This window comes from Parasteatoda tepidariorum, chromosome 9 (assembly GCF_982258835.1).
Source record: "Parasteatoda tepidariorum strain Cologne lab strain chromosome 9, Ptep-v5.0, whole genome shotgun sequence".
In the NCBI taxonomy this organism is placed as follows: Eukaryota; Metazoa; Arthropoda; class Arachnida; order Araneae; family Theridiidae; genus Parasteatoda; species Parasteatoda tepidariorum.
Window position 1 is genome coordinate 71,501,128 of NC_141763.1, and position 26,570 is coordinate 71,527,697.

Genomic DNA, 26,570 nt, shown 5'->3' on the forward strand with positions numbered 1-26,570 from the left:
GTCCTTCAAAACCAGGATCTCAAAAGTTTCGTTGTTATAGTCATGGACATTTATAGCCACAGCTTGTATTTAGGGGCCTTATTATCTAAGCGGTGCTTCTGTTCCGCTGAATGCATTGAAGCGTGGTGATTGCGGGTGAGAATCTTGCTTTAACCCTGGATGCTCCGATGTACTGTCTTCATCTCAATCGCATGCAAGGCCAGTAGAACTGTAAATATTTTTGATTAATTAATTAATGTGGAGGGGCAAAAAAGGAAAAGAAAATAGGAGAAAGGGAAGTTTTTAAAACAACAATATAAATTATTTCCAAAGGAACTAGACTAATACAATTCCAACCTGGCGAGTAGCGACTTATAACAAGAAAATGCTGTTTACTAGTTAAATTTAGTAGGAATAACACGATCTGTTACGTAGGCTATAGTATACCCAATTCAGAGAATATGGTCGGTTTGTTTTTTCAGAGAAGTAAATGTATTTCACCCATCAAATTTTCATTCAATTTGCATACGCGAAATGTCCATGGACAGCGAGAATGGTATTTCAGTATTTTGTCTTCTTCGCATGCGGATGAGTACAGTTAGTAAGAATGATCCTTAAAAAGTGGTAACTATGATTATTATTTTTGTTCACTCCACGCTTTATGGCAACAGCCACTTAATAAATTTTTGTTGATGTTGATGGACGGGGCATTGTAGACAAAAAATTTCAGAACTTAATTTATTACGTAAATTGAACACGTTATTAACAGCAGAGTTTAAAATTTTTAAGAAAATTCAATGTCTCGAAAAAAGCAACGAATTGAGCTTGATACTCCAATTGTTAGAAAGTAAGTTTAGATAAAATGAAATTAGTAGGCTTAATATTGTTGACATTTAAAAGCTAGACACCGGAATGCTATTGTGCCTTAGAAACATTCTTTATTTAATTTAATATTAGTTCTATGAATGTCGTCGTATTATTATAGACTAAATTCTATTATCTCTTATTCACTGAGATAAACATATCCGAAATATAAAATTTTAATTTATTTTGCTGTGGTTATAGCGATATGTTGATTGCAAATCATGTTATGTTTATAATATTTCAGAATTTTGTAGTATTTTTTTTTAAAAAACAAATTAAGCTAAGAGTTTGGTATTTATGGTTTTGAATTGTATATTTGCAGGCTTAAACCAAGGTAAACTTTTTTATTTATATTTTAAATGCATGAAATAGCATGACGTTTGTGGTTGTTTCAATAGTACGTTTCTGGCAAATAATGACGTTTGTGGTTGTTTCACTACTAATTAAAATTTTTGGTTAAGGTGTAAAATGGGGTATAACTTAGATTGGGAACTGTAGCCCTTACTATATCACTTTGATCAAGATTTTTTATTATTAGAAATTTTACCTTTTAGTCATTTTTCCTGTTTTCTGCCAAAACATAAGTAATTATCAAATTACGAGGGATACCTTTTTATAAACTATTACCTATTTTTTTTTTTACACATTTTTATAAAATTATCTTTGTAAGGCTAGTTTTTTATTTTTTGTTCTAAAGATTTAGATGTAGCATACTTCAAAGATGTCTAAAGTAATGCAATGTAATTAACTTATTACTGCAATAAAAAATTTAATGAATATTTTAACTCTAAGTGATGTGCTTTTATTTTATCAAGTGTTGAATGGATATTGTAAAAGATGTTGATTGACCTTATAAATACTTACTTAAATGCAAAAAAACTTAACTTTTAGGTTAAAAACTAAGCTTAAATTTATCTTATAATGAAATACCTTTATTTTACAACACTAATTTTTTTGTAGAATTATTTAAATTAGTGATATGTTTAAAGGAAATTTTCTCTTTTTACATCAACGTATTTGGACATTAAGATCGGATTTAGGTTCATTTTGACAAATTTCTGTATTCTACTGCCATTTTAAATACCAACTTTATTGTTTAAATTTTTTTTTAAATTCATGAAACTTTGTTCTTAATTATGCTTATATTTAAGACTTATTGCTGCTTATTCTATTGGTTTTTACTTATGGAAACACAGTTCTAATAAGTGTATCTTATTTTATTAAAGAATCTTATTCCTTGTTATTTATTTTAATGATGAATTATTTTAATCGCAGAGGATATGATGGTCCAAGTCTAAAGAATGATGATGATGCTAAAAGGTTTGTGATATCAATTTTCTGTTATTTATTTATTTTTATTTTCTTAAATGTTATGAATTAAATCTTTCAATTCATATGAGTTAAATCTACCAATAATTTTTTCATAATGCTTTGTTAAATCCCAGGAATTAGTTTTTTACGACTGTGTGTACTTGATGAAAATATAATATTTAATAAATTTAACAATGCTAGATATTTTTTTTAAGAAAATAAAATCAAATTTATTGTCAAATACTATGAAAAGGCTGGTATAATCTGCAAATTTAATAAGCTGGAATTGATTATTCTGTTTTTAACCTGCTGACGGTTTAGCAAATGGGCAAAATTTGCTAAAAAATGGTGATTTAAGCATTTTTAAAAATGGGTGGTTTAGCAATAAATATTCCCCTATCTACTAACATGGAAAAACTAGTTTTGCTACGTAGAGACGACTGCAAGTTGAATCGAGACTTTTTACTTGCAGAACCGTCAATGGGTTAATGTTGTCTTTGAAAAGTTTTTTATATTTTAACTCAAAATAGGTTTTTAAAATTAATTATTATTTTTGTATTTACAGGAAATATGATGAAGATTCTGTAGCAGTCAAGAAACCTAAGTATGATTTTCAAGTATTTTGTAATATTTTTTGTAATTAACTTTATTGTTATAACTATTTTTATATAGGTAAGACATTATATCAGCTTTTATTTAAGATTTGTAAGCTGTTTTTCCTAGCTTTCCTTTTTTTTTCCCAAGCGTTTGCCTTTATTAAACTTCATTAATATTATTTTTTTATGTGCATATAATAGCATAAAATTAATGCTTCATAAGTTAAAGCAATGTTTTCATTCTTTTTTTGCTGTCATAAACTTTGTAACACTTGTAAACTTTGTAAACATAAAATGTCCAAACTTAATTAGATTCTAATTAAGTATAAGAAAACATCAAGCTTTTAACGAGATGTTTGATACTTATTTTTAATACTTCTTTAAAGAGAGTTCGTTAACGATAGAAATGTTTGACGTTATTTCTTAATTTTTTTATATCATATATTGTTACATTAATAACCAATTAAATCTTGAATAATTAAATAAAGTAAATGTGAAATTATATGTAAATTGTTAAAAAGTTTATGTAAATATTTTTTATAAATTACTGATAGGATGGAAAACAATGGGGAAGAGTCTGGTAGAAACAAAGGAAGGGAGAGTCCCAATAGTGCTCTGTACCAAGAAAATCCCCTTCCACCTACTGGGCAAACTATAAAGGTAAATATTGCAAGGTTTTGATGTATATGTATTTATTTTAATATGTTCTTGAAATTATTGATGTCCATTGAATCAAAACCGTTAAAATTTAACATGAACCACCAGGAAATGATTGTTCATGATCTGCTGTATCAGCAACTGATTACCATTGACCTAACTTAAAGAAATGATGTTTTTTGTTCTGTCTATTTCTCACGAAGTAGACAACCGAATTAAAATGGCAAACAAGAGTTTCTTTGGACTAAGAAAGAAATTAAGATCAAGCCTACTAAGTCGAAAAACCAAAATTAAAATTTATAAGACTCTTATTCTACCTGTATTGCTCTATGCAAGTAAAACATGGACACTAAACGCATACACTCAGCGTACTCTTGGTGTTTTTGAAAGGAAAATTCTTAGAAATATTTTTGGCCAAGTACAGGAAAGAGGCTGTTGTTGAATACAACTTTGAATTATATAGACTCTATGGACAGCCACAGATAGTGCAGGTCATCCGAAGCAATAGATTAAGATGGCTTGGTCATATCTGGAAAGGTCCAGAAAACAATGCATTACGAATCGTCACCTTTAAAAATCCTTATGGATCTCGGACCAGAGGAAGACCTCCAACTAGATGGCACTACTAAAGATCTCAAAGTAACAAAGATTACAACTGGAAAAAAGTCGCCATGGATAGGAGGCGTTGGAGGCTACGCGTAGTTGAGGCAGCCAAGGCTTGTAAGGGGCTGTCATGCTGAAGAAGTATTTTTCACGAAATAGCATACTCCTGTATGATTGTTTTTCACTTAATGATTTTCAGCTATTTTCACGTTAAAAATTTTTTTTCATACTGAATGCATGATCTGTTTGTGCTAAATATGCAACATTTAACACTTCTATTAATGTGAATTAAAGTTTTAATTGCAATGTTAAATATACATAATTCCATTGCAGTATAGTTCACAAGAATTACAATTGTGTTCTTGTTAAATTGATTTTGGTCTTATGCCTTTTAAATGTGTTTTTTTTAAAAGGGAGAAAAACTTTGAGACATGTGAATAGACCAATGAAAATACCAGGTGCATGAATTAATGAAATCTTAGTTATTGGTCCTTTGGACTCTGGACTAAATTTTCTTATTTTCTATTCCTGATGTTTGAGATTAAGGAGTAAAGGCTTATTTATGTTGAGGGAATTGGTTGAATTGTTCTGTATGTTTATTAATCTGCTTTTGAAATTCATTCTGTACCTTTTCTGTTCTGTTAATTTTGTTAAAAAATTTTGATTGAGTTGTTAGTTTTATTAAAAATATAATCGAGCTATGTTACATGCTGCTGAAAAATGTGTACATCATAGTTTATTCTGCTCTAGTGAATCATAAACTTTGACAATCGTCATCCGCTTGATTTACCTTTCGTTATTGGATAAATGTGTACACCATTTACTGATTTCTGTGTCTATATATTGAAAAATCATAAGGGAAGCCGATGCTGTTCTGGATGTTCATCTTAATGTTGCAATTTGTGTAACTGTGTAAAGATTATGGCTTAAGAACTTAAAAAGACTATGGTGTATCTAAAAATATATATTGAGTTGAAATTAAACAAAAAAATTAATAAACATTTGATAATTAAAGAATTACTTAGTGTTGAACTTGTTAGAAAAAATAACTTGCATGTCGCTGCAGGGATGCAGCTACGGTGTTGAAATTTAGTTTGCTGAAAGTACTCTTATGAACTTAACGTTGAGTGTTTTTGCTTACCATTCCTCCTCAAGCTGTTCTACCGTGAATTGTTAGGCTTTGCAAGTAGGTTGTCAGGCTGAGGATAGTCATCCACTCTGTTGATGATCAAAATTATGATAGCATATCTCTGAATTATCATTAGCTATGTTTCCCTAGAGTGTCGCGAGTAGCCCTTTGTGCAGCTCTAATGCAATGTAATTGAAGAACTACTGTATTGAAGAAGGTTTTAGGCCAACTGTGTTTTAGGTGTTTACCTTAACATTGCATTTTGTTTCACTGTGCCAAGAACTATAAGACTACAAAACTTGAAAATACTATGGTGTGTTGAAAAGTGTACAGGGATTTAGATGAAATGAAAATTGACCATATGTTATTTAGTTCGAGAATTATTAACTAACTTTTCTTTCAAAATACCGTATGATCTTTTCTATTGGCTTTAGGAAAGCAACTACTTTGTTAAAATTTGATTTGCTGCAATGTTCATACTCAACATATGTTTTTTTTCAAAATTCCAATTTGTGAGCTATTACAATTTTAAGTGATTTTTTTTATCAATTTTTACTTTACGTTACATCTTGCTTTGCTGCTTAAAATCTTTGACTTATAAACTTAAAATTATGAAGGTGTGTTGAAAAATTGTCAAGGAGTTTCAAGAATTATTAACTGTTAAAAACATATTGGTCAATTTAATGGTCAATTAAAGCTGGAATTGCAAGGTTTGCAAACTAAGCAAGGTTTTTTATTATAGCTTTCTGAAACTCTGCAGGCAATTATAATTTGCCCTATATTGTGTAATTTCACAGTTGTCCTTTTGAGTAAGGATATAATTAGTTTTCTTCTTGTGAAAACTATAGCTTTTTTTATCAACTTTAGGCTTATTAATGGAATGTAGTTAATTGGTTAGAATTATATTGTGTATTAATTTGAAAACTATGCATTATTTAGATATTTTGTCTTTTTTTCAGTCTATAAATCAATTTAATGGCTTGCCTCACACTGGACACTACTATGAGTTGTTCAAAAAGCGAATAACTTTACCTGTGTGGGAATATAAACCAAAATTTTTTGAGATGTTGAAGAAAAATCAAATTATGGTACTTGTGGGAGAAACTGGATCTGGGAAAACAACACAGGTAGTTTATTTTTACTTCTTTTCTAAATTAAATTTGAAAGCCACTTTTATTTATTTTAGCTGTTCTTTTTTTTTTAAATATTTTCTACATTTTGTTTATAATATTAATTAAAAATATTTACATTATTTCAGATTCCACAATGGTGTGTAGAATGGCTGCGTGAACAAGGTATAAGAAAGGGTGTGGCTTGTACCCAACCTAGAAGAGTGGCAGCAATGAGTGTAGCTGCTCGAGTTGCTGAAGAAATGGATGTCATGCTAGGACAAGAAGTAGGCTATAGCATTCGATTTGAAGATTGTTCATCTATGAAAACAATATTAAAGTATGTATTTTAATGTTCTTTTTTTTTATCTAAGTTTCTAATTGTCTTTTAACTTTACTGAAAACTCCATGTATATTTAAATTTTAGATTGTTTTAGTTTCTATGAATTTTCTGTTTAGTCTTGAGTTTTTCTTAAAATTTTTTGAAAGATTTTGTAAAGAAAATGCCAAATAGAAATTTATTCTTGCAATTTTAGAAAGTTTTATAAGTTGTATGTTGTTGTATCATCGGTAGGTTTCTTTTACCTAACTGATTGGTTTTTAAAATCATTAAATTTTAACTGTAATATAAAGGTTCTAATTGTTTTTGAAGAGAATTTGCTCAAAATAACTTACATTTTTATATTATACTTATATTACTATTGCCTGTGAAAAAGTGAATACCTATTAAGATGTCTTATCTGATGTTACATTTGACATTTAAATTAATTGATATTTTCAAATGTTATTCTAATAATTGTGTTAAAGGTAGTTTGGATAAATGATTCAAACTTTACTCACAAATGTCTCGTGTGAAAAGAATCTTAATCTAGTTTTCAATCTAACATTTACAACAACATATGAATACAAGCTGAACAAATAATTGTAGCCATTGTAATAAGTGCAGTCGAACAGGGTACTCTGAACTTCTTTATATCTTACCTGTTCTGAATATTAAAAAATCTGAATTATCCTAAATTTAAACTGTAATAAATCCTTCCCACAATTTCTGTTACCCTAATTGAAAGCAAAGATTCGTCTACCAGTCATGTTATATTGCAATGCACCTGGATTTTACCCATATTGTTTCAAAATATGAAAGAAAAGTGTGTTACTAGCTGATCACTTTCAACTAGACAGTGTATTGCTAGTCTTATTCATGTGGTAAACAAATTACAAACATAAAATAATGCTTTATTGCAGTTCCATATTCTTCTGAATTATGGTTCAGTCATTTGAATGGTAACATTTTCAATATTGTATTGCAGCACTAATCAGTGTTGATTACCTATTTAAACTATATCAAACTTTATGAGATTATGGTATTTCTTAATCATCAACAATAACTGAGAAGTCCCTCTTTTGTCTTTGCATTGTATTATTCACTAAGTTTTTGCTTTTTTTTATGTTTTGTATATTTTTTTAAAGAATCTTCTCATTTATAATTTTTTGGAAGGAGTTTTCAAATTGGCAGATTTGTCTGTTTCTTGAATTACAGGGTTCTACTGTAGTTGTAGTTTTAATTATTTTTTTATTATCCATGTCTAGTTATTGTATCTCTACAACTAATCTGAGTGATGATGTATGATATTAATATTAAAATAATGATTTTATTTTTGCTATTGTGCTTTTGATAAGTTTATTTATTGGGGTATCTTCCCACGGCCATGAGTTTTCAAAACATTAATCTGACTGTTGCGTTCCTTCTTCTCTTAGCTGAAGTAATAAATTTTGTTTCGTATTAATTTAAGGCCTTATTAATTTTTCAGATACATGACTGATGGTATGTTGCTCCGTGAAGCCATGAGCGATCCTCTTCTTGAAGCTTACGGGGTTGTACTTCTTGATGAAGCTCATGAACGTACATTGGCTACTGATATTCTAATGGGCGTTTTAAAACAGGTTGTGTCTAGACGTAAAGACATGAAAATAGTTGTCATGAGTGCAACTCTTGATGCTGGAAAATTTCAGGTTTGGATCTTGTCATTTATTTTAAAGAATGTTTTTCTTAATTTGTTTTATGGACCTGCCAACTAACTGGCTTCAAATATGATTGTTGTTTTATAAAAAAAAAAAAAATTTTTTTTTTTGTTCAAAATCGTCAATTGCCTTTACTAAAACTGGAGCAAAAGCAGATATTTTACCACAAAATTGGCCTGATTGAAAAATTTAAATAAAAATAATTGTCCAATTTGTTCCAAAACCTAGCATTTTGCTTATAAATTATTAAAGCTTTGCTTCAAACACCAGTTATCAATGACTTTCGACATTGCCATCCTGCTTGAGAGCTAAGTTTAAATTTGATGCAAATAGTTTTTATGGAGTAACCTGATAGCATGTTGTAAATCTGATCTTAATTTATTGTGAAATCATATTTGATTACTGCAAATATTTTTTTTCTTTTGAACTTAAATCTTGTAAAACATTTGTAAACATTACTTACATTTTCTATGTAAGTAATGTTTACATTTTCTATGTAAGTTGATCGCAGATGGTATTTTAATACTCTCCATTACTTTTCTAAAAATTAAAAAAAAAAAAAAAGAAAAAAAACAGCCAGGTGCCCAATTTATTATGTTCCTTTATGTTTTGTTCCATTTATTTGCAAAATTCTATTTTAGAACTATTTATAAAATTTTTTTATGGTTAATGTTATAAATCCAGTTGTCCTGTCTTTGTTTTTCTCTCTATGTAGTTGAATCATAAAAAGAAAAGTGTTAGTTGACTTAAAGTAGACTTCAATTGAGTTTTTCAGTTCTAAATTGTTTTTATGTTGATGTTAATTAAAAAGTAAAAGTCATTTTTATTAGCTATAATTTACTATGTTATATAATTTTTTTTTTTCACTGTAAGTTCGTTTTAAATATTTTTTTACTTAATATTTTAGAATTATTTTGATCATGCACCATTAATGACTGTGCCTGGTAGAACACATCCTGTTGAAATCTTTTATACCCCAGAACCTGAACGAGATTATCTTGAAGCCTCTATTCGAACTGTAATTCAAATTCATATGTGTGAAGAAACAGAAGGAGATATTTTACTATTTTTAACAGGCCAAGAGGTAGTATTTTTTATTTTAATTTTATGATATGCAAGTAGTTCTGATATATTTTGAAACTGTTGTGATTGATATCAAGTCTGCTTTGTTCTGAAGCATTGACTAAATAAACTGAAAATCTGTATTTAATTCAGTTTTGGATAGGAGTGAAATGTTGAGATTTATTACTAAAACCATTACAGGGTGTGTAGTGTTTTTAAAAAGTGCTTAAAGGTGCTTATTTTTGTTTTTTAAAGGACTTAAGGGTGCTTTTTTCCATGGGTGTTTTTAAAAGTACTTAATTTTCCTTTTTCCGAAAGGAGCAAAAACGCATTTTCCTATTCAACGTTTTCACAATTAATTCAATCCCAATCTATTTCGGCGTACCGCCAGTCAGTAGTGTATTAAAACACCGTTTGTTTTACATGTTTGATGAAATACTTGTGGGTCCGCACTTGTAGGCTGATTGTGCTCCGGAAAAAATCCGGATTTCTGGATTTTTCGCTGACAGTGATCTCGAAGGTCCAGACATTTCAAAAAATCATTGATCATGACAGTTTATTTTATTTGTTTCTAAGGGAGATCCAGAGAGATACTTTATAAGCTTATATTCATGATTAATATTCATTTTTATCAGTAAATAGTTATTATAATCATAAACTCGAGAAAGAAAGACATATTTGTAAATTTTAATTACTTCTCTAGGTCACCATAGGTATGTGTAAATGGTATAGGTATATGTAAAATTTTAAATATATTTTAAGTTAACTGAGAAATATTGAGAAAAAGGAAAAACCCTTGTTTAAATTTTTTTCAATCTACTGTTTTTTTTTTTTTTTTTTTTAAAACTCAAGAAATTTTCCGGAATTTTGACTTGGGCTCACAATCACCCCTGATATACTGAGCTGCATTCAGTGGTAAGGATTTTTAACTCTCATGTGCGACCCTGTTCCATTTTGCAAGAGATTCTCTATTCCAGACTTCATTTTCAATCCTGTGTAATAGAACCGAAAAATCTCTTGAATTTTTGCTGATTATGGGGACCAACTAAACATTATAAATTTTTTTCTATTAGTGAAAGAAAATTTCCCTTTTCCTGTTAATTTCATCGTTTGTGACAAGCCATTGTCTTCGTCACTGTAAGTAAAACCATCATCTGTCAGAAACTTGTCAACCCTGTCTAATTCTGATATTTTTTAAAGTCCTTAAAAATATTTTTTGAGTGCTTGAAAAGTGCTGAAAAGGTGCTAACTTTTTGTTGAAAAATTTGGCTATGCTCTCTGCTTTAATAGATATACAGCAAACTTGGGAATTGAAGAATTTGTGATAACTTACTAAAGTACCAATAGGAATAAACAATTCTAAGATTTTCTAATTAAAAAATAAACCTGACTATATCAGTACAAAGTATCCTAATTCTATGATGTAACCATCAATATCAGTTTTTAAAATTGAATTCATTGAATTTTAAATCCAAATAAATATATGATGCTTCACTAATATTAAACTGTTATATGTAAATTAATGTTTTGCTTTTAACAAAGAAAGAAATCAGAATTTAAAAAAAAGTAGGGATTTCTAAAACTGAATATTTTTCAATAAGAAATTTTCCAAAAATTTATTTCCATTTTTCTCAAAGATGGGCACCAAAAAAAATAAGACTTAGATCAATCCCAGATGACACCTATTCTTTTTCAATTCAAAAAAATAATGTGAAGGTGCAATTGAGAATATTTTTTTCACCTGCAGAAATTTTGTTATTTGCAACAAAAAAGTGGTTTAAGGAACATTTTTATAATTTTTTGTTTTCATTATTAAGGTGATATAGAATTTCATTGAAATGACCTATTTCCTGAAAATTCATGTAATTCTATTTCTGAAATCAATACAATTTGTATATGTTAGGAAATTGAAGAAGCTTGCAAGAGAATCAAAAGAGAGCTTGATACATTGGGTCCTGAAGTTGGAGAATTAAAATGTATTCCACTATACTCCACTTTACCACCAAATCTGCAACAGAAAATTTTTGAACCTCCTCCTCCAAATAAACCTAATGGTGCAATTGGGAGGAAAGTTGTGGTATCAACCAATATAGCAGAAACATCTTTAACAATTGATGGTGTAGTTTTTGTGATTGATCCTGGATTTGCAAAACAAAAGGTATGGTTATTTTTAGTTTTTTTTTTTTTAAATGTAAAATATATTCCTTGTTATAAGCATTAGGAATGTCTTATTATAACAATGCTATACTGGTTAGTAAACTGCAGTAAAATTCAGCAATGGATATTTCATAATTTCTATTAATTTTTTAATCCCGGCCCCCCGAATATCCCTATAAAACTAAAACAGCATATAATATATATATATATATATATATATATATATATATATATATATATATATATATATATATATCCTTTTTTTTATTATTTTTTTTATACAAACCTGAAAGTTTAAATATTTTATGGGAGCTATTAATTTTTCTTTTCGAACATAACATTTAAGCAAATGGCAGATATTTGTTTTCAATAACTGAAAGACACTTGAGTATTGTGCTGGAATATAATAGGATTTAATAAGCATGCATAATTGCATGCTTGTTTTATTTCCTACATCTGAGCACTTTAATAATTTTTTTGTAATTTCAGTAAGACAAAGAGTAATTAATTCTATTTTCCATTCTAAAACACAATGGTTCGCAAATGATGTTCCACAGAACCCTACAGTTCTATGCACGGAGTTAAAGGGGTGTCAAGAAATTGTGCCTTTTTTAAAATAAAAAATATATCTAGCTTGTTATTATATTTAGATTGTTCAATAGTTCATAATTTACTTAATATTTTGGGGGTCTTTGTAAAATTATTTAAAAAATGCCAATGAAAAAATATTATTCTTCTATTAACATATTGAAAAAATATTAAAGATATGCATTTATGGAAAAAAAATTGCATTAGTATTTTCCTTCACACTTTTCAAATTCCAATAAAATAATTAAATTCATTAATGAAGATATGTTTCCCTTATAACCATTTCAAGTGTTCATAACACTTCATATTAGCAGAAACTATTTTATTCATTTATTTTCTTAATTTATTCCTTTATTATAGTTGCAGTTAAAAATTCTAGATTCGGCTCTTGGATTGCAACCTAACATTAAAGCTTAATTTAATAATAAATTGATGGAGAAATTTAATTTCTCTTAAATTAGTATTTTCATAATAAAATAGTCATTTATTGGTTAATGCATACACAATTGTCTTCATATACTTTGTTCAAAAAGTTAGGGTTCCACCGAAAGAACATTGATTATTTGGGGTTCCATATTTGGAAAATTATGAACGACTGCTATGATGCACTGGCGTCTAAAAATTAGTTCTGTCTTTTGAAAAATTTGAACTATTGTTAATCCATGTTTATATTCTTTTTTCACAGGTGTATAATCCTAGGATCAGAGTAGAATCTTTGTTAGTATCACCTATTAGTAAAGCTAGTGCTCAGCAACGTGCTGGAAGAGCTGGTAGAACTAGGCCTGGGAAATGCTTTCGTTTATACACTGAAAAAGCATACAAGACTGAAATGCAGGAACAAACATACCCTGAGATTTTGCGTTCTAATCTCGGAACTGTTGTTCTGCAATTAAAGAAGCTTGGTATTGATGATTTGGTTCACTTTGATTTTATGGACCCTCCTGGTTAGTACTTTTTTATTTGAAATCTGAGAATATTTGTGATGTGCATATTTAAGTATTTTTAATTACCGTATATTCCGGCGCATTACGCGCCCCGGCGTATAACGCGCACCCGTAATTTCCAATAACTTTTTTTTAATTTTAAGGTATACTCTTCGTATAACGCGCACGAAAATTTGGATTGTACATGTGCAATATCTCGTCTAGTATCTATAGAAAACCAGAAAGCCTTTTTGTGTGGGACATGTTTTGTTTTGAAAGTATGTAACACCGATATGGCAGTTATTCCGGGCGGATTGACACCATTAGTTCAGCCATTGAACGTCTGCTTAAGCAAACCATTTAAAGCAATTTTAAAAAAAGCAGTGGAACACTTGGATGTTGGAGGGCAAGAAAACCTTTACGAAAGGAGGACATATGCGTCATGCAAGTTTGGAAACAGTGGATATTAAATGTATGGGATGAAATTAAGCCTGAGATGGTTAGAAAATCATTCAAAAAATACAACATTTCAAATAATCTGGATGGATCAGAAGATGACTGTTTATTTATGGATGAGGGTAACACAGATGATGAAGACGAAACAGATTGTGATGACGTGCCTAAAGAAATAAAGGAAGACGAACATAATGAACTATTTACGTAATAACGAAAATCAATAAAGTATATAGGTAAAGGTATGTCATTTCTTTAAAATAAAAGTATTTTTCTATATTTAAATTTTTTAATCTATAAATTTTTATGTTTGGCGTATACCGCGCATCCGAAAATTCCAATGTTACTTTTCGCATTAAAAGTGCGCGTTATACGCCGGAATATACGGTATGTTATATTAATACATTTTATATAATGATTGTGAAGTTAGTTTTTGATAAGTGTTACGATTTTAAGTTAAACACACATGTTCCATTGAATTAATCTCACTACAATCAATTAAGCATATATTGGATCAGGAAAAAAGTAATTTTGTTTTTAATGTGGAATAAAATTCAATTTTCTTTCCACTCGAAAAATGAATGTTTTGCATAATTTACACTAACAAAACAACTGTCCATATTTATAATTGAAGTCAAATATCTAGGTTTTTTCCTATTATAACTTCAATAGTTTAAATGAGAAGTTTATGATAACTTCAAAAGTTGAAAGTTAGCAACAAAAAAAACTTGAACTACCTTTGTTAAATTGTTACCTTTGTTAAAACTTATTTTAGTAAAATTGTCGTCCATTTTCAAAAAAAAAAGCTAATATTAAATAATAATTTTTTGAAGTAGCTGAAGTTTACACATTTTTTGAAGTTGCACAAGTTTGTATCCATTTATATTTACTTGCAAGATAGATTTGAATTTTAGAATGGATAAAATTTAGTAATTGAGATTCATATAATGTTGTAAAGAAGAATAAAAAGAACATGCCGAAAGTTTTTATTTAGTAAATAAAGCAATTGTAATTCCAAAAATCGATAAATTAACTTATCTATGAAATATATAAAATCCTATTTAAAGTAGCATTACTATGATAATAATTTTAGTTGACGATTTTCAGTTCATAAATTTATAATTTAAATATTAGCTTGAAATATGATAAGATATGATAAATTTCAACAAAGGGCAAATTTCTGCTCTTAACTTTGGTGGCTATTGGAAAAGCTTTTTTTGTTCCTTAGAAATTATTGCTTGATAAGTCTTAGTTATTTTATAAATATTAGTTTCTAATATTGAAATGATTGAGATGTATTTTTATTATTTACTTTTTCTAAATCACTAAACATAACTGAAATTTAAACAAATTAAAAGGAATTTGCTTATTATTTTAATAACATTGCAATTTTGTGATGTATTTGTTTTATTTGTAATGTAATTCTGCTTTTCAATTTATTTCCATGAAGCTTCATTAAATTCTTTATAAAAAATTTTGCTGTTACCTGTTTTTATAAGTTGTCAAGTATGCAAGTGCAGCACAATATGCCACTATATTTTAAGTTTAAAATTCCCGTGATGATTTTAGTCCATTGAAATGATAAGGAGAAACTGAGAGTTGAAAATTTCTCTCAGTTCATCCCCCAGTCACATGATTTTACTCTGGAGACAAGAATTATCTTGCAGTGGGCATTTTCTACTTATATTCTATCTTTATGGATATGATGTGATGTACTGGCATGTAAAATATAACTTTTAAAATTGATTGAATTGCACTGTAATGGGAACAAACTTTTACTTTAATTTTTAGCTCCTGAAACATTAATGAGGGCATTAGAGCTGTTGAACTACTTACAAAGCTTAAACGATGAGGGAGATATTACAGATCTGGGAGCTGTAATGGCCGAGTTTCCATTAGATCCACAGCTGGCTAAAATGCTTATCTCATCATGTGACTTTAACTGTTCCAATGAAATTCTTTCAATTACTGCTATGTTATCAGGTATTATGGAATTTTACTTAGAAAATAAAATTTTTATTATTTTTAAATGTATTGTGTTGATTTGTAATCTTTTTAATTATTAGTTTCAATATAAATTGTTGAGTTTTTAGTATAGAAACTATGAATGCATTAAATTAAACAACAGTGTGTATTAATGGTGAAAATGCTATCTGTAATAGACCATAATTCTTGCAAAAGCTGTGCAAAAATTTCTGTTAATAATTTATCTAGATACTATACTACTTGCTGGCTAAATTTACAATTTTTTGTTTAGTATTATCAGATTGGTTTATTTTATTGTATAGCACTACAGCCTGCTGTTATCCATTTACTGCCGAACAATGTAGCTCCAAATTTTCCTATTTTTGGCATTCAACTTCCAGGTTTTTCACCTTCAAGGTGGTTAAATCATTTGTTGCATCATTCAACCATCTTTTTTTTTGGTTTTCCCTTTGTTCTCAAGTTTCCATTTTAAAAGTTTTCTTAGATTTCTATTATATAATCTTTCAATATTCCTCAGCCATACCTAATGCCTGAATTTAAAAAAACAAATTATATTTTTTCATTTGATTAAATGGTCAATTCACTATTGTTTCTTATTCTCAACTTATTATTTACTTGAATTGGTCCAAAAATTCTTTTTAAATTTTCCTTTCAAAGATTACTAGATTAGATTTGTCCTGATTTGTTAAAGTCTAAATATCTACAGGTGTCTAACGAGTGACCTGTCCGTCATGGTTGATTCTATTCCTCTTAGCTCTCTAGGTTCAACTCACCACTGCAAGGTGGAACCACGGAGTGAGGGATTGCGCTTATATGGCTTATTTTCAATTTGCATCTGGATTTTTTTACCGAAATTTTTTTATTTAAAAACTAATGGCAAGTTACTTAACCTCTGCTTATGGTGCTTACTATGGTGAAGCCAGTAAGCCAGTTTGAGCTGTAGTTTATAATTCCAGTTTTTTGTAAGAATTGACCATTACACACAAAAAAACAAAAAAAAAAAAAAAAAAAACAATTGCGGCAGCAGTAGATTATGATTGCTCTAAAATGTTCCCCCTTTTATTCATTTTTTCCCACTTACTTATTCTACTTACTTTTTTGGCAAATATTTTGTTGAGCTCTATTTACATTTTATAAGAATGTAAATATTTTAATTTTCAATTAAAAGTTATTAGTTGCCCCCTCCAACTATGGAAATTGGTGTTAGCTCCAGATTTGTTTAACGCAATATAACATGTATATTATACAATCTAAATATTTATTTACAATATATCTTACCTTTCATTGTCATCGCATTTGGCTCGACAGCTTAAGGTGAGCCAAGGTCTTCTTGTTAAAGATATCCCCGCAGCATCCTATATTTAAACCTAAATTACCGTTTTTTACTTCAGCCTTTAAATATTATTTTATTTATTGAGTGGCTAGAGTATTTAGTGTTTTAAAAGATTCTGCATGTTTTTCCCGTTTTACATATAAATTAAATAGCTATGTCTACAGCTTAATTGAAATTATTTTTATTAACTACCAAGAATTTAATGTTTTCATAGTTTTTTTATTTTAATGTTTGTAAAAGTATTTCATTACACATCATCGTCAAAGCTAATTGTGAATTGCAACCGATATCAGTAACTTGTGAATGGGCTAGCCTCTAAAGTATTCCATAAAGAGCTCTCATCATAAAGTCCTAGATATCGCTTTGCCAGAGACATCAGTTATTTAAATGTCTTTTTTAGTTTCCATATTGTGTAAATAATCCCACTTTATATTTTAAATGCTACTTTTTGTTATGAAGAAAGTTTTTTTCTCTCTTACAGTAAAAGTGTGTTTATAACTTGATAAAATTATAATGTTTACATAAATTTAATTTTTTTTCTTTTTTCAATTCTGATGCTAATTTAATGTTTTATAATGTTTGAAACAATTATTTTTAAAACTAATAAAAATATTTTCATAGTTAAAAAGTGACATTTTATGCACGTTTGTGTGAACTATCACAGATTTAGAATTTTTTTTAAACATTTTTTATTGTCTGACAAAAGTTTTTTAAACGTTCATTGTTAAATAAGAAAAGAAAATTTTCTGTTAAAAAGATTTTACTTTACATTTAAAGTTTAAATTGTTTGCAGCTTTCTCAATTTAAAATTATATATATATATATATATATATATATATATATATATATATATATATATATATATATATATATATATATATCAGTTATTATAAATATAAATATTTTAAACAAGAATTAAAATTACTGATTTATTTTCCATTATGTTAAAAACATTTTAAAATCTAGTTATTTAGTTTTTTCATCTTTCTTCAAACAAAATATTTTATTAAATTGTTCATATGTTTTTGTATTTAGTGTTCATTTTTTAAAAATTAAATGTGGGCTGTTCATTTAATTTTTTTGTTAAGATAGTTGAAACTCAAAAATGCAACAGCTTTTTTTTTTTTTTAGATTATACACTTATTATATGTTACAAATTGATTGCATTAAGATTTAATATGAAATTGTGGTTTAGGCCGAGGTTTTTCTTTGAGAAATATAAATAGCTTTTATAATAGTAAAAAAAAAATTTTTTTTTTTAAGTGTGCTATGAGTATACATTTATTTTATCATTTAGGAAAATTATCGTAACTAATTATCATGATTTGCTATTAGAAAATTCATTTTAAAAAGTTTTAAGTATGTTTCTGAATCATTGCTTAAAAGATCTGACCTCAAATTTTTCTTTGGGATAATTTTACATTCCACACATTAATGTTTTAATTTTTTAAAATATTTTTACCCTCTTACTCAAAAATGGGTTCCGATAAGAGTTAATTCAAGATAAAGTACTTTGTGATGTTTGCTTGAAAAAGGTGTATTTATTTGAGACATCTTTTTCTAGAAACCTTAAACAAGTGTTCTTGTTTAGGGTATGTGCGTATTGCTTTACATACACATTAAGTTTAGTGGATGTGGGGCTGCTCCTCTTTGTATTTTGTGCGGCCCCCCCACCCAACACTGTTTAGTTCCACAGTGCTTTGTGAGACCCAATGAAGCAAAGAAAGCTGCAGATGATGCTAAGATGAGATTTGCACATATCGATGGAGACCACCTGACTCTTCTAAATGTTTATCACGCCTTCAAGCAGAGTAAGTCTCCTCTTTTATGTATTTATTTATTTTTATCTATACAGTAAACATTTAACTATTATAGTGTTAAGGCAGGAATACATTCAGCCTAAAAAATTGATGGTTTAATCTATTTTCTGAAAATATGTATATTTAAAATGTGCCCGTTTCTGGAAGTATAAATGAACGTTTGAAAGTATAAAAGGAATTTTTTTTTTCATTAGCATGCTAACTCTTCTATTCTCAGTTGATGTGAATACCTTTTCTTTTAATGGGTACAGTGCCCAACTGCACAAAGTGCAACAATAACTTGAGGCTTCTATTTCGACATTTTTTATCACTGTAAATTAATGTTTCTCTTTTTTTTATCTCCATTTTTATTAAGCTTAAATGCATTTATGACTGTCATTGAAATTGAAATTAGAACTAGTAAATTAATAAATCATAATTTGTATTTTATAGTACAGTCCAGAACCCGTTATCCGGAAATCAGAAAACCAAAAAACCGGAACGAAATTCGATACATTTTCCCGCCATTTAAAAAAATAATAATAATAATTCCTCATAAGATTTTAGGATTTTTCTTTCTTTTTGGAAAGATGTTTACCTTACTATCATTTTGGAAATAATGATTAGTGTATTACTTCGTTTTTTTCTTTTTAAGATTATTTCCAAATATTATTTTTTTTAGTTGGGTTTAACAGTAAAAAAAACTGCTTTTTGTAGCGATTCAGAAAACTGGAAAAATCAGTTATCCGGAATATCGATGGTCCCGATCGTTCCGGATAATCGGTTCCCTACTGTCAGAGTTTGCGATTCAGATAGCATAATTACACTTGGCAGTTCATATTTCTGACGTCTCTCCTTTATGTGTGATGGTTTAACCTCTGTTCGCTCAATTATTTACTCCCAAGGATAACAAGAGCTTTTCATATATAATATTTTAATTTAGTATTTTATTTAGTCTTTATATTTAGAGTTAAATATCAACAGGTACATAAACTACATAACGTAACTCTGGAGCTCTATTGCTCCCTACTCCCTCTCTGCATCCAGTCTCTCTCGTCTCAGCCTTCAATCTAAATTTCAAATCTTTTTTCTCACAAAAAATGTCCTTCACTTCTCCTTACTCCACCCCCACACTAGGGGAACGACACTTCCTGTGTCCCTCACCCCCTGACCCTCAGGTCAGGGGTCAATCTAATGCGTGGGAGAGGAATCAGAATCGTGACAATATTATTGCGATCTAACATATTTATGAATCTCATCGTGTTTCAAATTAATAAGATTCTCCTCTTGCATATTGTTATTTGTTATAACATGATTGTGAAGCATGAGTTATAATTCATATGGGCATGATTTAATTACAATTCTTACATAATGATTAGTAAACAATATTTCCAATTCATATAAGTGAAATTAATTGCAAACCTGACTTCATGACTACAAATCTGAATTGCATTTCGCAGCTTATATTCACACGATTTTGAAGCACGATTTATCTCTAACTTCATGCTTCCATTTTTGATTTTTTTTCTTTTAGTTTGTTAAATTACAAATTATTGTTCAGTATAATAACTTTTTAAGGAAATTTGTTCTGAATTTTTTAGAAATTTCTGTCTACTTTTTTTATTGTCCAATAGCTTTCTCTTTATATGTTTCTTCACACTTTTACTTTTGGGGATGATTATATAATCAGAGGTTCGTACGGGCCGAATTTACTACCGTTTAGCGGTACCTTCACAGTGTTTTCATCGCAGAAAAAAAATGGGTGAGAATTTCTCACCCTTTCTCAAAAACAGGGTGAGATTTCAAAAAGTTAAGTGAGATTTCTAAAAATAAAAAGCACAAAGAGACTTGAAAAAAAATCATTTCTTTAATTATAATACATTTTTAACATCTTCTAATTTTTAAGGATTGAATATTTTTGCTGCATCATCATATGCAAAATGTTCTACATCTACTTTTTCATCAGCTATTCTCATTAGGTTACTCAAATTAGTGTTTGTTTCGTTTTGATCGTTTCTACCCACGTTTGTTTCATTTTCATTTGTCCGTTTCGTGGTAGAAGATATTGCCTTAACAAGGCATTTGTCCATCTTACATTAATGGGCAAAAAATTTGAACTTCTTACATGGAGAAACCTTAACTACGGTAAACGCGTGGTAGCAGAGAAATGCGTTCTGAAAGAGGTTTCGTGTTTCGGAGGGATGGTGTTCTGTTGTTCTTAAAGGTTCTGAACAATACAGGTAAATAGGGAAGCTAGATAATGGACAGATGTTGAAAATAATGAAAGATCCAGGAAGAAAAATGTAACGGATTTTATTCTAAATTTGTGCAATGAGAAATTTTTTTCAAAATGCGAGAAATTCGTGAATTTTGAAATTGGTTTATAGAATGCGCGAATTTCTCGCGGTAATCATTTTTTAATGCGAGAAAAGAAAAAATATGCGAGATTCTCGCGTTGTAGTGAAAACACTGCTTCACAAATTCAACTTTAGGTAAAAGGGTAGTTTCACAAAATGCTCTTTCTTAAAATTTTATTTTTATATACCTTAAGAAACGATAAATCCCTATTTTTGTGATGATTTTTTAATATAATTTTTTAATTTTTCACAAAATAGGTACCTCTCAGAAAAACCTAAATAGACCCCTGAAAATGCAAAAAATTTCTTAATGGTTTGATTTGTATTTTAATTTATGTATCATGTGCAAATTTATCATGACTAGGATAAATAAACAAGATTAACTTTATAGTAATACATATAATTGCAAAGCATTGCAAGTATTGAGTTTGTGAAATTCACAATTTATCTTATGGCCACACTTGTTAGTTATTTCAACTTTTTTATGGCTTTTTGCAGTTAGAAAATTTCCAATTTGGCTTAAAATTATTTATATGTATTGCTTAATATTTGTTTTTTTTACAACAACAACACATAAAACTATTTTGTTGCACACAAAAGGTTGACAAGTTATACCTATTCAACTCCTTCAGTGGTACGTATTATCTTTGCAAACAGTAAGATTTGTTATTTCTTTTAAAAGTTTATTTCATTAACAATTCTTGTTTGAGAAAAAAAATTAATATAAAGAAGTAGCTTAGAAGTTATTTATTTCTGAAATAGTTAATTCTAAAATAGTTCTTTTATAAGTTCTTAATTAAGAATTATTATAAATTACAACTATAATATTCTAAAAATGTCACCTGTTTTTTTCCACTAAGTTTTTCAATTAATATACCTGAAACAATTTCAATTATTTCATTCAACATTTGTTACATTTCTGGATTGCTCTACGTTATTAGATTAAGTAAAACACATTTTTCCATAATTTTATTTTAAGTTTTTAGTTTAAAGGTTTCAGCCTTGCCAACTACCAAAATAAGTCTTTCATTTTAGAAATTTTAATTTTCAGAAAAGAGCAATACTTAATTACATTTTTAAAAAAATTACTGTATTATACACTAATAATTTCATATCAATATGGCTAAAATTTACTTTCATTTATTTTACAATCATTTATCAGATTGTGGTTATTCTGTTTTCTATTTTTTTATTTAATCTGAATTTTGTTAAAGTAGTTAATTTTGATAATTTATGAAAAATTAATTCTTTGTTTAATATTTTTTTAAAATTTTAAATTCGTCAAAAAATTGAAATGTAAACTTGTTGTAGAAAAAATGTGTATATATACTATGTAAATGTTCCTAAAGTTGAAATTTATTAAAGCGGCTTTTGTTCTTTATCTATTCTAAAATATTTTAATTGTATATATTTTTAATAATTCAGACCATGAGGATCCTCAATGGTGCTACGACAACTTCATCAATTATCGATCTTTGAAAAGTGCTGATAATGTCCGTCAACAATTATCTAGAATTATGGATAGATTCAGTCTGAAAAGGACATCTACTGAATTCAGCAGCAAAGATTATTACATTAATATTAGAAAAGCACTGGTTGCTGGCTTCTTCATGCAAGTTAGTATCTCAATTGATAATTTTCTACACTTTGGTTGATGACTTAGTTATCAATGTTTCTTAGTTATGTCATTTCAGAAATTTTTTAACTAATACAAATTGAAATTTAAGAACTTTGATTGTTAAAAAATGCAACTTTGATTGTTAAGAAATGCTGTTATATTTTGCATATTAATAGCAGTTTTATTCTTTAAACTTGGGATGCATAACCTTTTTCAGTGAATGGCCACGTGCACAGCTGGTTAACTAACGAAGGGCCGCACACGTATTTAGATATTTTGAGGCAAACATATTAAACATAAGTGTTCTAAATGCTAACTTTTTTATGACTTAACTTAGTAATATATTTGTAAAATATGCAGATATAATGTGCTTGCAAATTTATCTTCTAGAAGACTAATAGAAAAACGAAATTTGAATTGAAATTTTTGTATTGTAATATCATACTAAAAATATTGGGTTTCTTTAAACCGTGCGGAAAAATTGAGCACATCAAAAAGTTATAAAAAGAGAGATTTAAAATTCTCAATAATTTTTTTTTTGTTTTTTAATTTTTGGAGGAAAAATTTTCTTTGTGTTAAGAAGCTTCTGCGGGGCTCACATCAGCAGTTGGTTGGCGACGTGTGGCCCTTGGGCACAGGTTGTGCACCCCTACTTTAAACAATGCAGAAAGTAGTTTTTTCTCCATTGTTAAGGAATTTGTCTAGTCTACTGTTCCTGATAAAAGTTTAAAAAAGCTTTTTCAACAATCTTTACTCTAAACATTAATATTGGTTACTCATGCAATAAACCTATAGATGTTAAATCTGACTTATATAGTTATTTAAATGAATGGTTAGTGATGTAAGAATTGACTTATAGTGTCTGCAAACGCTAATAGTTTTATGATTAACATAATTTGATGTGATTCTAAATTTCACCTATTTTTTTCCCTCGTTCATTAAAGAGTTTCGCTCACAAATCTGCAAGATTGTTTAATTCAAATTTTGGGACTTAAATATAAACAGATTGCTACATCTAAATGTAAAAGTATTGAATTAAATTATCCCAAACTGTTTTATTGTATTAACGCAGATTTAGGTAAGTTAGGTTAGGATTTGGATAAAGTTTAAACCTAATCAATTCACTCAGATATCACTACAATTGCATCTACAATTTCCTGTGTAGTTTTTGGTTATTTAGGGGGAAAATCATATTGTTATATTAGTAATTTAGAATGTTTAATGATTAATAGTCTAAAAAGTTAATTCTTAATGATGTTATACAATTTTGTATTTACTATTTGTTGCATATTGGCTAAGCATTCTTTAAAAAATATGTAACTTATTTGTTCATTTTTATATTGTATTATTGTTAATTGTAATCATAAATAACAATACAATATAACAATAAACAATTTAGTTATATTCATTGTAACATTGTTTATGTTTATCATGAAATGTCACATAATGAAGGTAATATCATAGGAATAACAACGAAATACTGCCTTTACTTTAGGATTTTAATTTGAAAAAATAATCGAAATCAACAATGTAATAATAGCTGAGAGTATATTGAAAAAAATAATACAGGTACTTAATTTTCATGGTAATGATACCCAAAGAAATCTGGATTTTCATGTGATTATACCATAAAATTTATCTATCTAATAAGCATGCACTGTCATAAAGTTTTTTAAAAAAATAAATCAATTCAATTCTATTATTGGTTTGAATTTTCAACTGAGGCATATTTTATGTTAGAAATCTTGTTATGCAAAGTAGCACAACCATTTTTGGGTAGTAGGCCGTAAAAACTACAAAATACAGAGTCAGAGGGCCAACATTAAGATAATGCTGTAACTATAAACATGTGAGAAAGACTTAGATTCTGTTTAGAAGTAGTTCGATTCTCTTTGCATAAATTTAAACTATTATACTTATTAGATCAAATTATGGTAAATTTATCTAGGCATTGGCTTACAAGAAGAAAAAAAGGACTTTACATTCAATCTTAAAGTTAACTTTCACCATAGTTCAGAATAGTATCAAATTAATATGATGACTGTTGCTAGAATTTTGAAATTATTTACTTAATTTACAAATTTATAAGTTATTATTCACTGTAAACATTGAATCCATTGCATAAATAGAACTTTCGTAATGAATCTTAAATTTTCGCATTCTCATAATTTGAGAAAGGCTATAAACTAAATTAGTAACTTTCTGTTTTTCTTTTGTATTTTTATTCATAATTTAGACAGTTCAGGGACCAAATTAAAAACCTTTGGGAACCATTTTTGGGCCATAGGTTGTGCATCCCAGATGCACAACCTGTGCAACCAGCATAAATAGTTATATTTTAATGGGTTCTTTTTTCTTCTTTCAGGTTGCTCACCTTGAAAGAACTGGCCATTACCTTACAATCAAAGATAATCAAATAGTTCAGCTTCACCCATCCACTTGTCTAGATCACAAACCAGAATGGGTTGTATATAATGAATTCGTCTTGACTACCAAAAACTACATTCGAACTGTCACAGATATTAAACCAGAATGGTATGTGTCTTTCAATACAATTTTGAATTGAAGAGGTTGTTTTTTTCTAAGTCTGTCTTTATATGAAATTACGCACTTTGGGGAATAATATGCTATTTTCATAACTGCTTTGCGTTTGTAACAGTTATTCATGGTTGCAAGGTAAGCCTACCTTCAGCCAGTGCCCTTTATGCTCATTTTGAAAATGGCACAAAACTTCAAAATGAAGAAAAGCCATGTGCTTACGAAAATCATTTGTGATCTAATTTTTTTTTTATTTAAAAGGTTACCTGGCATTTTTTAGAAAAGATAACATTTATTGCTCCATTTTAAAGCCAACATGATTTGTTAAGAAAAGTTGGTTTAAAATTCTAGCTTACGTGTAGGGCACTTAAATTGTGGCTCCGTCATATAGAACACACACAAATAGTTTTATTCATATACACAGAGATGCCAACTTGCTCCGTACTGCGAATAAATATTTTCAAGTGGTAGTTTATTAATTGTGATTCTTAATTTAATAAATTCAATTTAGTAGATTTTTATCTACCACTATTTTTAAACAATTCATAGGCTTATATAATTCAACTTTTTTCAGATATGTCATGCTAAACCTTTTAAAAAACTAGCAATATCTGTCTAATATTTGCAAATTTATTTTGTAGTTATTTACTGTTTGGCCAGATGGGCAAGCCGTGTAAAATTAGCATGGCATTCAAAATGTTAAGGAATATTTAAGTACACTTAACTGATTCTATGCAATTGTCATTTTAATTTTTATATTATTGAAATATTAATATTGTTAGTCTTTGCATAAAAAAGGAAAGCACATCGATTTGTAATAAACCTCTAATGTTTCTAAAAATTCCTTCCACGTCTTTTGAAAGTAATGTACTTAATTTGTTTTTGTGCTCTGCCAAGTATTTTTTTCTATCTACTCGAAATAAGTTTATAAAACATTATAATTAATTATTTTCCTTTTATTCATTTACGTTTTGTTTACAAATTAGTTTTGCAGATGTTTTTTCCCCCTTTTATGATGCGTGGTGAAACATTTCTTTTATTTATATATTCTCTTTTATCTATGTGAGCAAACTGAACAAAATTTAATCTGAACATTTGAGTTTATTACAAAGCTTTCCGTTGCTTTAGAATTTGATTTTAATCACTTTTGTTGCAATTTATGCGTCTAACGTGTGTGAATTCTATTTAAGGTTACTGAAAATAGCATCCTTATATTATGATGTGAATAGCTTCCCATCTTGTGAAGCCAAGAGACAGCTTGAATTCCTTGTCAACAAGATGTCAACTCGAAATTACCAAGAAGGATTTTAATGTTTTGTGTCTCTTAAGAACTGTTTTTATTGATAATAACTCATATGGCGAACTCACTTGTAACAATATAGAATCATAACGTGTTTCTTTTTTTGTACATTATTTAATTATGCATTTCTGAATTTGTATGACTTATGGGAACATTTTTGTTTTATCATTAAAAGGCAGATCACATTTA

The 26,570-nt window shown here is 28.4% G+C and overlaps 1 protein-coding gene across 1 annotated transcript; it reads left to right on the forward strand.

Moving 5' to 3' along the window:
• The first annotated feature begins 624 nt into the window (after positions 1–624).
• LOC122268224 (putative pre-mRNA-splicing factor ATP-dependent RNA helicase PRP1) lies at positions 625–26,570 on the forward strand. The gene is made up of 15 exons (XM_087152110.1): positions 625–826; positions 2,119–2,163; positions 2,720–2,758; positions 3,305–3,410; positions 6,099–6,266; positions 6,398–6,588; positions 8,057–8,258; positions 9,175–9,351; positions 11,233–11,487; positions 12,760–13,018; positions 15,242–15,433; positions 18,458–18,580; positions 22,351–22,541; positions 24,909–25,078; positions 26,272–26,570. The coding sequence occupies exons 1-15, from the start codon at positions 777–779 to the stop codon at positions 26,390–26,392; spliced, it is 2,289 nt and encodes a 762-aa protein (XP_087008236.1). The 5' UTR covers positions 625–776; the 3' UTR covers positions 26,393–26,570.